The sequence below is a fragment of the Antrostomus carolinensis genome, unplaced genomic scaffold, assembly GCF_000700745.2.
Source record: "Antrostomus carolinensis isolate BGI_N321 unplaced genomic scaffold, ASM70074v2 scaffold3168, whole genome shotgun sequence".
NCBI lineage: Eukaryota > Metazoa > Chordata > Aves > Caprimulgiformes > Caprimulgidae > Antrostomus > Antrostomus carolinensis.
Genome location: NW_010330704.1, coordinates 1 through 16,915, shown reverse-complemented (window position 1 = coordinate 16,915; position 16,915 = coordinate 1). Strand labels below are relative to the sequence as shown.

The 16,915-nt window shown below is 38.9% G+C and overlaps 1 protein-coding gene across 1 annotated transcript in view; it reads right to left on the bottom strand.

Annotated features, from left to right (window-relative positions):
* SMC1B (structural maintenance of chromosomes 1B) overlaps positions 1–16,908 on the bottom strand; it is a gene marked incomplete at its 5' end in the record, with an annotated part of 34,064 nt that extends 17,156 nt beyond the window's left edge. The window contains 11 exons of the mRNA XM_010172972.1: positions 155–334; positions 2,394–2,579; positions 5,479–5,686; positions 6,701–6,783; positions 9,988–10,128; positions 11,546–11,804; positions 12,767–13,005; positions 13,379–13,582; positions 14,776–14,884; positions 15,430–15,622; positions 16,866–16,908. Of these exons, the coding sequence (XP_010171274.1) occupies positions 155–334; positions 2,394–2,579; positions 5,479–5,686; positions 6,701–6,783; positions 9,988–10,128; positions 11,546–11,804; positions 12,767–13,005; positions 13,379–13,582; positions 14,776–14,884; positions 15,430–15,622; positions 16,866–16,908 (1,845 nt within the window). The remainder of the gene's footprint in view (positions 1–154; positions 335–2,393; positions 2,580–5,478; positions 5,687–6,700; positions 6,784–9,987; positions 10,129–11,545; positions 11,805–12,766; positions 13,006–13,378; positions 13,583–14,775; positions 14,885–15,429; positions 15,623–16,865) is intronic.
* Positions 16,909–16,915: the final 7 nt, after the last annotated feature.

The following is a 16,915-nucleotide window of genomic DNA, read 5'->3' as shown; positions in this document are numbered from 1 at the left end:
TGGGCATTTATTTATGTGGGAATAGACTAGGCAATGTAGTACCATTCTGTGTTCATGTGCAATACTTTGTGGGATGTTTATAGAAGAAATATCTTAAAAGCATCAAATACAGAACTGCAACGAAAAACACATGCAACAAAATTCAGCTTCTTACTTTCAACCTCACTGGTCCATCAAATGCCATTTGTTTTGCTTCTTTAACTGTTTCACAGACCAAGGCATTCCCACTCACAAATTGAATCACTTTTTTCAGCGGAGCAAATGGAGTTTGGACAACATCCACCATCAATTTAGCGCCTTTTATCTCTCTTAACTTTTCGTTGATTGGTTTAACCTGTAAAGCAAGTAAGTGGTGTTTAGAATCCATGTTGTAATAGCAAAGCATGCCCAAATCTGAGTCATACAGATCAACAGAATGGGGGTCTCAGTCACTGTAAGACTAGGAACAGATTGGGTTTTGCTATCCTGTGTATGCTACAGTCCTTCAATCTATAGAACCTATTTCACTGCACCTGAAATGCAAGTAGACTAATGCACATAGCACAGGGAATAAACAAGATGAGTGAAAGATCTGTGTGCAGATGCAGGGCTACAATGTTCTTGGGATCACAGAGACATGGTGGGATGGCTCCCACAACTGGAGTGCTGCAATGGAGGGACAGAGGCTCTTTAGGAAGGACAGGCTGGGAGGACGAGGAGGTGGAGTTGCCCTGTACACGTAAGAACAGCTGGGATGCGCAGAGCTCAGCCTGGGGAAGGATGATGAGACAACATCTCATGGGCAAGGACTGAAGAGAGAACAGGTAAAACTAACTTTGTAATAGGTGTCTGCTACAGGACACCTGACCAGGAAGAACAAGTGGATGAGGCCTTCTACAGACAGCGACAAGCAGCATCACATCACATTCACACATTCCCCCCCCTCATGGGGGACTTGAATCAAGCCACTGTCTGCTACAGGGGCAACATAGCAGGGCATAAGCAATCCAGGCAGTTCCTGGAAAGCACTGCTGACAACTTCCCCATCCAAGTGACAGAGCAGCCAATGATAAATGCTCTGCTAGATGTCATACTCGCCAACAAGGAGAGGCTTGCTGGGGATGGGAAGGTCAGAGCATGAGATAGGAGAGTTCAGGATCCTGAGAGGAGGGAGCAGGACGAAAGGCAAGCTCACAACTCTGGACTTCAGGAGAACAGACTTTGGCCTCTTCAAACATCTGCTCTGTACAGTCCCATGGGATAAGGCCCCAGAGTGAAGAGGGGCCCAAGAATGCTGGTTAGTATTCAAGGATCACCTCCTTCAGCCTTAAAAGCAAACATCCCAATGAGCAGGAAGTCAGACAACAACACCAGGAGGCCTGCATGGATAAAGAAGATGCTCCTGGCAAAACTCAAACAGAAAAAGGAACCATAGAGAAGCTGGAGGCAGGGACAGGTAACCTGGAGGGAATATAGAGACCCTGTCCAAGCATGTAGATATGGCAAGGGATGTCAAAAGAAATGGCTTCTGTAAGTACACACATGACAAAAGGAAGACTAGGGAAAATGTAAGCCTGACGCTGAATGAGGCAGGGGACCTGGTGACACAGCATATGGAAGGGACTGAGGTACTAAATTCCTTCTTCACTTGAGTCTTTACTAGCAAGACTGGCCTCCAGGAATCCTGGGTTCCAGAAATCAGGCGGAAAAGTCTGGAACAAGGAAGGTGTAACCTTGATGGAAGGGGATCAGGTCAGGGAATGCTTAAGCAAACCGGACATATATATATATAGATGCGTGGGCCCTGATATGATACAACCACCAGCGCTGAAGAAGGTAACTGATGTCCCTGCAAGGCCACTCTCAATAATCTTTGAAGAATCACGGCAACTGAAAGAGGTGCCTAAGGACTGGAGAAAAACAAGTGTCATTCCTGTGTTCAAAAAGGGGCAAGAAAGAGAACCCAAGGAACTACAGGACAGTCAGCCTCACCTTGATCCCTGGAAAGGTCATGGAACAACTAATCATAGAAACCATTTCCAAGCACATGAATGACAAGGAAGTCTTGGAAGAGTAGTCAGCATGGATTCGCCAAGTTGGTCATGCTTGACCACCCTGATAGCCTTCTACAATTAAACTACTGGCCTGATAGACAAGGGGAGAGCAAAAAAAAAAAAAAAAACAAACAAAAAAACAAAACTGGGAGGAGTGGCTGGTATGTCAGATGGTCATACTGCCATCCAGGAGGACCTCAGCAAGCTGGAGAAATGGGCTGACAAGAACCTCATGAAGTTCACCCCCTAAGTCCTTTGCCTTAACACTTAAGCCTATTTCAGTTAAGCTTAAATAAGCTAATATCAAGATTTACAAATACATTAACTTGCTGATGACAGGAAAAAGAAAACTGTACTTACATCAAGGTAATCCAAAGCAAGAAAAGTTTCAGGTTCAGCTCGTTCTTGTTTGAGGAGCTGAATGCAATCTCTTGCTGTTTTTTCAGTGGTCACAACAATAGCAGTCATGTATTTGCTGAATACCTTGGTAACAGCAAGCTGGTATTTTTTATGAATAGGATGACACAGGTCAAGCAGTCTTCCAAACTGAAGATAAAAATATAGAAAAATAGTAATATGTTACTTTAGATACCAAATAATATTACTGCGTACAAGATACTGAAGTGGTAAAAGGAAAATCTGTTATGTATCTACCACCTGCACTCTCTTATAAAATATAGAAAAAAATACCACCTGCTGTACAAAAAAAGAAAAAAAGAAAAAGGAATTGTAGCAGTCATCAATCCAAATAGCAAAGTATTCCTCCAAAATCTGAAGGGATTTAATTTTTTCCCTGAGGTTACAGTTATGTATCTCAATGTTTTACTCACAATCGCTAGCATACACTTCTAGAACTATGAAAGAGACAGCAAAGTTAGCTAAGCATCTTTTTTGGAGAGAAAGAAAGTACCTAAAAATAAATCTCTGAATGACAATAAGGTCTTAAATAAATAGAACTGTTAACTGGAAGATGGTAGCAAGAGAGGCAGTATTCCAGTTTAAATCCAAAAGATCATTATCTGCTTACTTTAGCAGCATGAAAAAAATAACAACTGCTTTTCTTGAACTGCATAGTCTGTTTTGCCATATATCGAAATAACACCTCCATAGATAAAACAAATTAGTCCTTTGCTGTACATGCTCCCTAAAGATGTTCTGCTCCATTTCTGTAATTGTAGGTACAGTTGATCTTTCCCTGAATGATTAAAGCTACTAATGCACATTCTGAACATTATAACCTGTAAATTTATGCAAGAACAATTCTTCTGCTTGTTGACATATAGCTACTTGTCTCCTCTCGTTTATCTTCAGTTTTATCCTTATGAAATTTAAACAAATGAGAACAGGAAGACAACTGGTAAGAGTTGTATGTGATAGGTCATCCACAGTATTATCTCATGAATGATCTAGTTGAGATAGTTTCCAATAGATCAAATCACGGCCTACTATGATCTACTTCTCTATCCTTCTCTTGACAAATGTTCTCCCTTTTCTGAAAAACAGTAGAAGCAAGGTTAACACCCAACACCACATAGGTCTTTATTTAGTTTCCTGGTTTTCTCACAGTGTCATCTACTTGGATGTTTCTGTCTGCAGCTCAGACACGTTTCAGACACGCAGAACTCTACAGAGGATCTATCTACTTTCTGACACAGATGGAATCCCAGATTTCCGTGAAAACAAATACTGACTCTGTAACAATAGCAATCTTGGCAATTCAAATTACCAGTGTAGGAATGCCATTTTAAACATGAAATTGTAGAAACTGTAATCAGCTGCAAAGTTCACTTTGTTGACCAGACCAATCCACGAAAATGCAGACATCACTCATATAGCAGCAATCACATTGCTGCATGACTATTCCAGTACCTGGAATGTTCACCAACAATTACAAGAATGTTTTAACAGAAGAACAGGAGGTTTAAAATGGACTTAAGAACAAAACATTTAGAAACAGTATGCCAATTTTTGCCTATGAAATCCAGAAGACCAACACCAAGGCTGCCTTCAGTTCTGCCTACTTAGTGGACAAACCAGAAGATGAAATGTGTCATGACCCTTCCATTTCAAGACTTTAAACTGGATTGTGTTCAGTAATCTGGAATTAGTACATCAGAGCACAGGAGCAGCTCAGAACCAATTCTATTGCCTCATATGCTGATGTCTGGAACAAGAGTAACTGAAGCAGACATCATTAAGACTTTCTGTAATGGGATAATTTATGTAACTAATGTGACTTATCTAGTTTTATTTGCTAAAAGCCATTACATCTGTAAGTACTCTTAAACTTGCAGCTCCTTAAGGAAAATGACAGAAAGCATCCTGAACACCAGCTCTCCCCTAAGCCAGCAAGGTATCTATCACCAGTCTGATCCAGTTATTTTCAAATGGAGATACAATGCAAAAAGCGAGCAAAAGGAGATATACCAATCATCTTTTTGCTTTTGAAGAACACCAAACATGGATGAAAAAATTCTGAAGAACAGCTATTTGAAGAACACCAAACATGGATGAAAAAATTAAGAACAGCTGAAAAGCCAGTTTCTTAATCTTTTGAGAAAACAACAAGATCAGACACTTGCCAGATTCTGAGAAGGTTCTGCAAAAGATGAAGAAGCAAAGAGCAACTGAAAACATTTTATCTTCTATGTTCTTATGGCAGCACTTGGAAGCAGAGATACGTCACCTTCTAAACACTATTAAAAAAAAAGAAAAAAAAAAAAGATTCCCAGCTTCTATATCTCAACTGACTCTGTGTATCAAAAAGGATTGATTATACTGAGACATACTCAAACATCAACTATTCAATTGATTAGATTTATTAAAAAGTCCTTATTTGGAATGACTTCCAGGATTGGAGTAAATATTTTTAAGTGTCAATAAAAAAGGTGTAAATATGCCTCCTAAACCATCAATGTCTGCTGACAGCTCAGAATCAATACATAAAACACTTTATGGCATTACTGAAGAGTAATTTAAGTAAAATATGGTAACTGATAAGCAAAGACAGACCACTGGGCAACACAAAAATCTTATGCACCTTGGAAAAAGTGTCCCTTGGAGAAGTATTCTTTCTGGAATAAACAGTCTCACAGCTAACCTTATTTATTTTGAACAAATGAATGGGAAGTCAAAAGTATGTTAGAGGACAGAAGAAAACAAAACCAGAAAGTAAATAAAATCAAACACCACAAATTCACACAGGAGATCAAAATTGTTATTTGATGTAAGCAGTAATCTGCCTATTTCTGGAAACTGAAAAGTAATGACAGTATATGCTACTATTATTTCAGTAATACTATTTCACCAAGTACACTCAAGCAAGCATAAGGTTTAAAGTAATATGCAAGATAGTCTAATTTACTCTAGCTGCTGGCTCAGTCTAAGGCAGAACTCTTAAATCTTAATTCTAAAAGAAGGCATTTAAATAAGGCCATTCAATTACCACAGAATCTGGATATAGTCTTTTGAGACTTTCCAGGATCTCCGCTCTCATTTGCTGCCGCCTTCCTTCATGGTAATCAATTTTGGCATTCTGCAGTTCACTAACTACTTTGTTCAATTCTTCATTGACTTCAGCCATTCGTACTGTGGAATTTTCAATCTCCTCACTCAGCACTTCCTCTTGCTGTTTTTTCTCTGCTAACGACTCGCTTTGAACAGAAGCAAAAATAGGAAAACAATGTACTATTTAATTTATACAAGCTTTTAGCTTATAAAATTAAAGTAATTCTGTGGTCAGAGACTATGAAAATCATTGAAGATTTTAAATATCTATAAGCAGCTACTTCTTATACAAGTTACATTCTATAGTATAAGCTACTTTCAAGGTTTCAAAATTGAGTTCAAGTGAATTTTTGCCTTTGTAACACACAGCCATACTGTTTTATCCTCCATCAAGAAAAGGTCTCATATTTTAAAACTAACAAGGACTGAGAGTTCTCATGCAAAATTATGACTCACTTTACACTTAACTAAAGTCACTAAGGCTCTACCACACTGTACTACAGCTACTTAATTAAAATAATTTTGCATCACACCAATCACAATGGGTCTGCTGCTCCCTGTCCATGGCAGAACTTTGTTTAGTACACAGATGGCATTAGGCCAAAGCACGCATTACAGATGCACACGAAAAGACAGGTTGGGGAAAAAAAATCTCTGGAGATCACTGACTGACCTCCTGCACAAAACACAGGCTAAAGTCAGTTAGTTCAGGTTGCTTAATGAAGGGGTTATAGGCCTTATTTCACAAAGGGTAAAACTCAGGTAGAAGACAAGACCCAGGAAGCAAGAACTGAACTGTGCTCCTAACGCCCAATGTAAATTTTAACTGCACAACTACAGAACTGCCCTGTTCCCTCACCCAGAATTTGTACACTCATAGACCCACACCCCACCTGTAGTGACATAATTTGCACACCTACAAGAAGTCAGAAGCAATTATAAAACTGGTTTCAAAGAAAATATGGATGAGTCATTTTACTTCCTACTTTATTTTGACAGCTAAAGTAACTGAAGTATTAATTAGTATTGGTAAGAATTCTAATTGTTATTAAAATTTGAAAGAATAGAAAAGCATTAGAAAGAATTAGAAACCTGCTATGTTGATTTGAAAATATATAATACACAAGAAATCCAATTAGCTTTTAATTTTTTAAACATACGTGCATATCTTGGCATATTCTTCCAACTTCTCTATTCGTTTTTTATGCTCTTCTATCTGTTCCACAGTCTGTTTTATGTTTTCCTACGCAAGCACAAGTAGAACGTGTTAAAAACAAACCAAAGGAAAATGAGAGTTTCATAGCAAGATATAAAGCTCTTAATTCAGAACAAGTACTGAGACAGATCTTTTTTGCCTTGTTGGTATTTCATGCTGGCTGAAGTAATAGAACCTCTTTTTCAATAGCAGATGCCTAATTGAACCATGAATAACAAAGGAAAATTATTTTGTTAAGGCCATTACTGGATTTTTCATGTTTGGCTCCAGTTTAGAGAAAGCTTCTTCAGCACAAGGAATCGTGACATCATTGAATAAAACAACTTTAAACATAGTGTCAGAAATTACAGGCGTTAAAACAAAAAAGGTGCTCTTCTTGGCCCGAGATTAACAGAAACTTTTCCCTAAGAAGTACAGATGAAGAAGTCAACATAGAGATTCCAACTCGAGACAAAAGCATTGTGTTAAAAACAAACCAACAGTGAAACAAATATTTTCCATTACTCCAACCGAATAAAACTATATTAGCTAAAGCAAATGAAAGAAAAAAAAATTGTTACCTACACATTTTGTTAGGCCTTAATTTAACTCCTGAAATCCTTGTGACCATTTGAATAGCTCTAGGGATGCAGAGTCAACAACCTCTTTGTGTACCTGCTTCAATGGTTTGACTATCCTGGAGATGAAATAGTTTACCTAAAAGCTTTTCAGAATTTCCTGTGTTCTAAGTTGTGCCCGTTGTCTCCCATCCTATCACTGTGCACCTCTAGAAAGAGCGTGGCTCTGTATTACTCATACCCTCCCATTAGGTAACTGCAGACAGCAATAAGGTCTCCCCTTCACCTCTCCTTCTCCAGGCTGAACAGATCCAGTTCTCTCAGCCTCCCCTCATAAGCCAGGTGCTTCAGCCCCAGCCAACTTGGTGGCTCTCTGCTTGACTCACTCCAGGATGCCAGTATCTTTCTTGTACTGGGGAGCCCAGAACTGGACAGCACATGCTAGATGTGGTCATGTACACGCTGCATTATGGGGACTGATCACCAAATGTCAATAGTACAGATAAGTAACACTAACTCTGAATGGTCAGACATGCATTTTATGAACTCTCAAGTATCCCTTATTTCCTTGCAGTTTCAGAAGCACAAGCAACAGAAGATATTTAACTTCTAGATACTAACTAGGTTTCCCTAGTAACTAGTACTTTAAAAAGAAAAAGTAGTGTTGTATCAAGAGTAAATGGATGTACAAGTATTAACTTAGATATCACGGCAAGGATGACTTTAAAACTCATACAGTAAAATATAGCAAGTTTGTACAACAAGAATGAGGTGTCAGGAATTCTAGAACTGGTGAAGTCGTATCTGATGGATTTTTAAGTTTTCTGAACATAAGGAGTCTTCTCAAAGACTCCTTTCTAACTAAATTCCGAAACTGAATGGTGAAGAAATGCCTAACTTCTTAGGAGGTGACAAAGCTGCAAGGTTAGCATAGTTTGGTGAGAAAAAAAAAAAAAAGGCAAAAAACCCAAACACTAACAGGGCAAAGTTTCCAGCAAAAGACAAATCATCAGCTGAGCTTCTGTCCTTTCTACTTCTAGCAGAAGTATCACGTAAAGTTGAATAACGAGAGGAGAAATAATTTTCTTGAAAGAGAGTATGAGGCATGGTGACCAAGTCACAGTGAAAAATGGTGGTATTTTACTGTTACACATTTGGATCTGCAATGACAAAAGAAATCAGAAACAACATCGGGTTTGATGGTCAGGTTTTGGTAGCAGGGGGAGCACAGGGGTGGCTTCTGTAAGAAGCTGCCAGAAGCTTCCCCTGTGTCTGACACAGCCAATGCCAACTGGCTCCAATATGGACCTGCTGCTGGCCAAGGCCGAGCCCATCAGTGACAATGGCAACGCCTCTGTGATCATTAAGAAGGGGGAGAGAAAAAAAGCCCTGCACATTTTGCAGCTGGAGAGGGAAGAGAGAATATGTGAGAGAAACAACCCTGCAGACACCAAGGTCAGGAAAGAAGGAGAGGCAGGAGGTGCTCCAGGTGCCAGAGTAGAGATTCCCCTGCAACTTGTGGTGAAGACCATGGTGAGGCAGGCTGCCCCCCTGCAGCCCATGGAGGTCCATGGTGGAGCAGATGTCCACCTGTAGCCTGTGGAGGATCCCATCCTACATGGGGTGCTACCCCATGGAGCAGGACAGGACCTGTAGCTCCTAAGCAGAGAGGAACCCATCCTGGAGCAGGTTTGCTGGCAGGACTTGTGACCCTGTAGGGGACCCATGCTGGAGCAGCCTGTTCCAGAAGGACTGCACCCCATGGAAAGGACCCACACTGGAGCAGCTTATGAAGAACTGTTGTTCATGGGAAGGACTCGTGCTGGAGAATTTTGTGGACTGTCTCCCATGAAAGGCACTCCATGCTGGAACAGGCTAAGAGAGTGAGGAGCCTTCCCCCTGAGGGGGAAGGAGCGGCAGAGACAATGTGTGACGAACTGACTGCAACCCCAATTCCCTGTCCTCCTGTGCCTCCGGGGAGGAGGAGGTAGAAAATCAGGAGAAAAGTTAAACCTAGGAAGAAGGGAGGGGTGGGGGTAAGGTATTTTAAGATTTGCTTTTATTTCTCATTATCCTCCTCTGATTTGATCATTAAATTCATTTTCCCCAAGTTGAGTCTGTTTTGCCTGTGACGGTAATTGCTGAGTGATCTCTCCCTCTCCTTAGCTCGACCCAGGAGCCTTTCATTGTATTTTCTCTCCCCTGTCCAGCTGAGGAGGGGAGTGACAGAGCCGTTTTGGTGGGCCAGCCACAGTCAAGCCACCACGGACAGCAATGATCTGTATTCTTACAACAGTGGTAGGACATCTCGAAGAAAAACTACGCTTATAAAAACAAGAACAAATTGCAGTTAAGCATATGTTCTGAGTAACTGTAAAATACTGGAGCCAAAGCTTTCAAAACCAAATCATCAGTGTGGACCCACGCAACCATTCTCTGAACAAAATTAGAAGTCATTTTGCTAAACCTGTTGCAATATGAAAACTGAACTAACACTTGTAATGTATCTCCTTTGTTGAGGATTTGTTTATGCCAAAGCATTTAACACATTTATATAGATCTCCTGAGGTCACTTCCAACCCCACCATTCTGTGACTCTGTGACATTTATACCAGAAGGAGGGGTAGAGAAACATTTTTTCTCCTTAAATATAATTCTAGCTTGATACAAATACCTCAACTTCTTTTTTCTTCCTCCGATTAAGTTTCAGCCTTTCTTGATCTGCTTTTTCCTCCCAACGAAGTTTTTCTAGCTGCTGGGTTAGTGTAGCTACTTTCTTTCTGGCTATTTCCTTTAGCTCTTTATAGCGCTCCAGCTGGAGAAATAACATTAAAAAAAAAAAAAATTACTCCACTGAAAGTGGAAAGACTCATGTTGTTACAGCCTCAATTAGTAATTGCCCACTTCATCATAATTAAGATTATGAAAACTACCCAATTCTCCATTAAGACCCTTCTAGCTACTAATTGCGTTATAAGAAGTTATGTTTTATTAAAGAAAGATTCAACCCAAAGCTTACACTTAGTTCTTGCCTATTGTCTTGTTTTAGACTTCTGATGAATCTTATTTTTTGGGAAAGTTTATAAAGTTTACAGTACTTCACAGTCAGTCTTAAGGTTAACTCTAAGTCTTTGCACAGCCCAAAATTAGTGCAAGTTTTGGTATTTATAATTATCAATTTTTTTTTTTAAGGTAAACAAAAACATTTTAAACAACCTGCAAAGTTACAACTAACTGACTAAATGCCTCTAAAGTGGAGAGTAGGAAGATTCACAAATGAAAACAACAACCCTGTGGGTTCTCCATTATTTGATCAGAAACTATTTTAAGGAAAAGACAGAAGAGAAAAGAAGCTAACACTTAGTTTTAAAAGTGTTTCTGGCCACATGGCTGCAAAGACAGCTTCTTCAAACGTGAAAGTACTATAAAGTGATGAAGACTTTTCCTTCTAAACCAAAATAGCTCACAAGTGACCTACCTCAATTTCAGATTCTGACCCACAGTAGATGGTACGTATACTACCAAGTCTTGTTTGCATTTTTTTTGTTTCTCCTAGTTGAAGACACATTTCTGTACCTCAGCTGACAAATCATTTCTCAAAAGTTACCCTCTCACCCTGAGACCCTACTGGATGTTTTCTGTCTTACCCTCCCACAATGTGTACCTTGTGGACTTCCATAAAGAAAGGGGCTTGGGGGGAAACAAACCAGAGAGTACAACCTAACCACTGATAATTACATGTAGCTATAATCCTAATCCACAGATGACAGACCCTGTGTACAACACTTCTGAATTTTCCATCAAACTCTTCCCAACTTCCTGTTCACTAAAAATTCACTGCTTCCTCTAATAAGATACCTTCTCATATTGCTTAGAAGATGGACTCCACACCCTATGAGAGATGCTTACCATTTCCAGTCTCACAACAGTAAATATGTAAATCTTTATGCAACTTAGATTTACTTGCTGGAAGTGTTCCACAGTTGGAACTTTCATGTGATCTAACTTTTCGCTTTCCCTCCTTTCCTGGAAAGGAGACAGCCTCACAGGCTGCAGCATCATTTATCTTCATCCAATTAAACTGTCTCTAAAGAAAAATTACAATTTTGTTTTTGTTTGAGCAAAAAGATCACTAGAAATTACAGGTTATTGGTGAAACAATGCTTTCTCTGTCATCAGTGGGGATTTTTGGATTTCACTAGTCAACAGTACTTTTTGGCATCCCAATTCACCTGATTTTCTCTCAGCTCAGTACGTGCTGCCCTCTGCAACATCTCCTCTTCAGCTTTCTTCTCAAACGTTCTCCATGCCTTCTCAATATCATTCAATTCTATCTCTAGTTCTTTTATGTTCTGCCTTTCCTTATCACAGGATTTCTCCTTGTCCCTTAGAGACTTTTTAGACATTTCTATTTTCTTGATTTGGTAGGAAGTGTTTTCCTTTGCTTTTATATAGAGGGCTCTCTGCTGAATCAGTGATGCTTCCAGAGACCTAAAAAAACAAAACAAAACCAAACAAAAAACTACAAAAAAATTGCAAAAACCCCCCCAAACCCAAAAGAACAACTCCTTCCCAACCACACACACAAACTAATCAGTTGTCAACTGCAAGGTTACACACCCACAGGTTTGGGTTTTGTTTTTTTTATATCCCCTGCAAAGAGAAACTTAAGTAGTGAAGCATAACCTTCAAAAAAATCCAATAGCAAACAAGTATTTATATAATGAAATTATTGACAGTCTGGACATAGTGGTGGAGGAAATAAATGTCTAGATACTACTTTAGTAAACTGCTACAAATTGACTTCCACAGCATTGGGATACCACCAACTGCTTTAACAGGAAATGCATGCCAATCATAGAATCATTTTGGCTGGAAAAGACCTTTAAGATCATCGACTCCAACCTAATACTGCCAGGTCCACCACTAAACCACGTCCCTAAGTGCCACATCCACAGGTCTTTTAAATACCTCCAGCGATGGTGACTCAATCACTTCCCTGGGCAGCCTTTGCCAATACTTCACAAACCTTTCAGTGAAGAAATTTTTCCTAATATTAAATCTAAACCTCTCCCGGCGCAACTTGAGGCCGTTTCCTCTTGTCCTACTGCTTCTTGCTTGGGAGAAGAGACTGACACCCACTTCACTACACCCTCCTTTCAGGTAGCTGTAGAGAGCTATAAGGTCTCCCCTCAGCCTTCTCCTAACTAAACAACCCCAGTTCCCTCAGTTGCTCCTCATAAGACTTGAGCTCCAGATCTTTCACCAGCCTCATTGCTCCAGCGCCTCAATGTCCTTCTTGTAGTGAAGGGCCCAAAACTCAACACAGTGCTCAAGATGTGGCTTCACCACTACCGAGTACAGAGGGACGATCACTTCCTTAGTACTACACACTATTTTTGATACAAGCCAGGATGCAGTCAACTATCAGAGAATCTGACTGGAAAACTTACTTTATTTCTTTTTCTATGTGCTGTTGGTCTCTGTTTAGTATGCCAAGCACTCTCTTCTTGGCTCTAAATGCATCTTCTGCTGTAGAAAGTGCCTCTTTCTTGATATTAGCCTCCATATTCTTTTCATACAAACTTTTTTTCAGAAAGTCAATGTTGTTTTCATTGTGATAAAGCCGAAAAAGCTTCAGCTGTATCCTTTCTTCATCCAGTTCCTTAACAAGCATCTGGTAATGCTCTGCCTACCAATATTAAAATTTTATAAAAAGGATTTTTATTCATTAGCAGTCTAATGTCATGTCCAAAGTGATCTAAAATGAGGTACCAATATCTGTAATTCCACTCATGTGCACTAATCATAAAATTCAAACATGTAAGTCAACACTTTAACTAATTTTACTGGCAAACCTACACTACTTTATTTAGATTTTATTATATGTATTCCTCTACTCTTTAAAATTATACTAAATTATTGCACAGTATACCATACTGAAAAAAATACTAGATGATAAACAATAGAAATGTTTGGGTTTTTTAAGAAAACCTGTATGTAAGTTCATAAAAGATGCAAAATCTGAGATTTTAACATGCAAAAACCAAATAGCTCTGAGTTACCTCCTCTTTCTCTATTTTTGCTTGTTTGCGTTCTGCTGCAACACTTTTTTTCTTGTTGTAATTAAACTGTGCATCCTCTTCTGCTTGCTCCATTTTTTTCTTTTTTCGTACATACTCTTCAGCATATTCCCATGAATTACTGATTTGTTCAAACAGTTGAGTTCTGTCCTTTGGCTTCTTCATTGCAATTGATTCCACTGTTCCCTAAAACAAAATAAAAAAAAAATGCAGCACTGTAGTTCATTATGTTGTCTAATGATAAATTTCTTATCTAAGAGCAGCTTGTAGTACAGATTTATCTCCTGGTGTCTCTGTGTATATATATATTTATTTATTTTTATACATTTATATATATATATATACACATACACACACACACACAGTTAACAGAATTGGATGGAAATACTTTTAGATTCAAACCTAAGGAAAAGTTTAGTACCAAAAGGAGTATCACATAGCTACCTCACCTAATTAAATTACACCACTAAAAATTTCAGAAGGTCAGATACAGTCTATGAAAAACACCGTCGAACTAAATCAACCTACACAAATCAGTGAGCAGTATCAGAATGACAAAATTCAATCTCTTAGCCTCTTTAAAGGAGCTGAATCTCATTTTCAATCAAAAATAAACTAACACACCCCCTCAGTACTTCAAAAGCAAAACAGCTGAAATCAATGCACTAGAACATTACCAAACTCAAAGTTACGGATGTGCAGTTTTTGCTGCTCAAACCTTCACTGATCTGAAGGAGTTACTATTTTCAGTAAAGAGCAAGAAATAAATTTTGTGACTTAATTTATTCTTTGTATAGTGGGCAAATGCCCTCACCGTAGAAACTATTATCACAATAACAATCTGTATATAGGGTTTCTATAAAAAGGAAAAATCAGTTCTTCCTTGGGAATTTCCCTCAGCAACTGTAAGGAAGACAATACTGTGAAATATATTCATGATAAGTATACAGTATTTCTGACCTATATCGTTAAATACTTGTGAACTAATAACCCAGCAGGATTTTCAATCCCTAAACTTAACAAAATATCCTAAAAATTTTCATGCATCTTGACTAATAGGAGTGGTTTAAGACAAAATTATCTTTTCCTATTTATAACACTCCCAGAATTCAATGCACTAAAAATTTACAGAGACCTGCATTTTCTCATATACTCTGAAAAACACAAGTACTCAATTTCTTCCAGATCAGCTTCTTTCTTACTAGTGCACTCCTGTAGACACAAACCCCATTACGTCAATTTGCAGTCTTGTAATTCTTGGCCAAGGTCAGTAAAAAATTTTATTGGCTTGAAATTAGCTAAGGTTGCCTTCTTTTCTGTCAAATAAATAACTGTGTACTCAGCTTTTATTTTCTTTACAATGTACCTTAAATGCTCACCTGAAAAATAAGACAATTCCTAGCTTTGACAAGTATGCCTATTTTTTCAAGCTCAGATATGTAGGTAGATCGGCTGACAGATTTATCGTTGAAAAGAAATTCAGAACAACTATCTAAAGGAGGAGAGAAAAAAAAAAAATCATAAAATGGCTATAACACAAAATCCACAGGAAAAGAACCAAAGTAGTGGAACAATTTAACTGAGCAATTTCCTCAAAGAAGTAAACAGATTTCAATTACTTCCTTAGTCATTTCAGTAATTTAATTTTTCTGTATGAAAATTCTAGTTGCATACTTCCAAAAGGTAATGAGAGATGCCTAAGTGCTTGTGCCTGCTGCAAGGTGTCAGACTCCATTTTCTAGAGCATACACAATCTACATATTCCAAGCAAATGCCTGCAGATCAAAGCACGGAGCAGAAAATGTATATTAATCACTTGTTTAATTTTTTAACTTTGCCCCAGTATGTTTTTTCAATTATAACACCTGGCTATCAAAATGCTACCGAAGGACTATAAGAAGTTCTGCAATACTCAGGGGCTTAACTCACCTAAATATGAAAGAATATTAATCATCTGAAATTCAAAGTATGTATTCCTTGTCTCCATTTTCACACATCAGACAACAGAAAGCACATGCAACAGAACCTACGACCTACCACGGATAACTCTTGAAAATGTTTTTTCTTCCCCATCTTCTTCACAATATACTATCTTCACACTAGCTGTGGAAGAAACTGGTTTTCCAACGTGTGCTCCATGAATAAGTTCTCGAACACTTTTAACTCGCAAATTAGATGTCTTTTCACACATCACAAAACTAACAGCATCCATTATGTTAGATTTTCCTTAAAAAAAAAAATGTTTTGACATGGCAGAAATAAAAGGAGGCATTTGATTAACAACTAAGTAAAAAAATATACATAAATCTGTATTAATTTTATTTCTAATTCTATATTTCATTGAGGAAAAAATGCTGCACATAAATACATTTCTAAGGTTTTTCTCCCTGGATTCGTCTGTAAAATGTATTCAGATTTAATTGGAAGAGTACCTGCAAAAAGTATCCATAATTGCGAGACTTCCCAATACAAAACAGTCAGGATAAGGTGATAAAAACTATGATAATAATACCAAATAGTAGTTACTTACATTCATAGATTTTACTTCAATTAGAAACGTGAAGAAATAACAGGATCTAAAAATCTAAATCATAAACTAAATCATTAACAGACTGGGGAAACTAAGACCAAATGGTAAGCCCACCCTGTGGTTCTTTGTTACGACAACCCTCACCTCCTACTGTATTGTTCTATGGCAAATAGAAGATAACACCCTATTTGTTGAATGGAGCTTTCAGAAATGAATCAGACTTTAAAAACTTCTGACACCCACAGGATAATAATTTGGAGTCACATCTACAAACCAAGGCTCTTGTGGGCTAAACTACAACGCAGTTACTATACTGCAAAGCTACTCTCTCTTTCTCAGAGGCATTTACTCATATGGCAACCACCACAGACTCAAATCAAGAAGCAGCTCTTCACTGCTACAGTCTGCAACCCAGAGTATTAAAGTAAAACCACCTTTATGTGACCTTAGTAAGCTGAACTACAAACTGGAATGGCAAAGGCAAGGTGTGCTGTTTGCACTCATTCTGTGAGGGCTGGAAAGAGCAGAGAAGACAACTAAAAATGGAAATGCCTTCAACCATTTCTGTTGTTCCATGCTGGAAAAATCCATGCTTCAGTTCAAGAAACAATGGCAGATCAGGAGCCTCCAAAACTTTGCTCGTGCTGCCACACCCTCAGGTGCAGATGAAGAGACTTTAAGCAGGCCCGTTAGGAGCCTTTACTTCCCCTCGACACAACCCCTGCAACTCCACTCCCCAGCAGGCGAGATACGGTCCCCTCCAGCACCCAGGCAGTGCCTCCATGCCGGCTCTAACCCTGGACTGCTACTGCTTCCTCCCCAGCAGGCCTGTGGTGTTCACAGAGAAGACCTGGCAAAGGCCCCAAAGCAAAGCCCAGCCCTAACAGCTGCAGTGGAGAAGCAGGGCCAGCAGCTGCCCCCTGCCCCCCAGCCTGCTACCTGATCCATTGGGACCGATGATGCAGTTGAACCTCATGAAGGGGCCGATA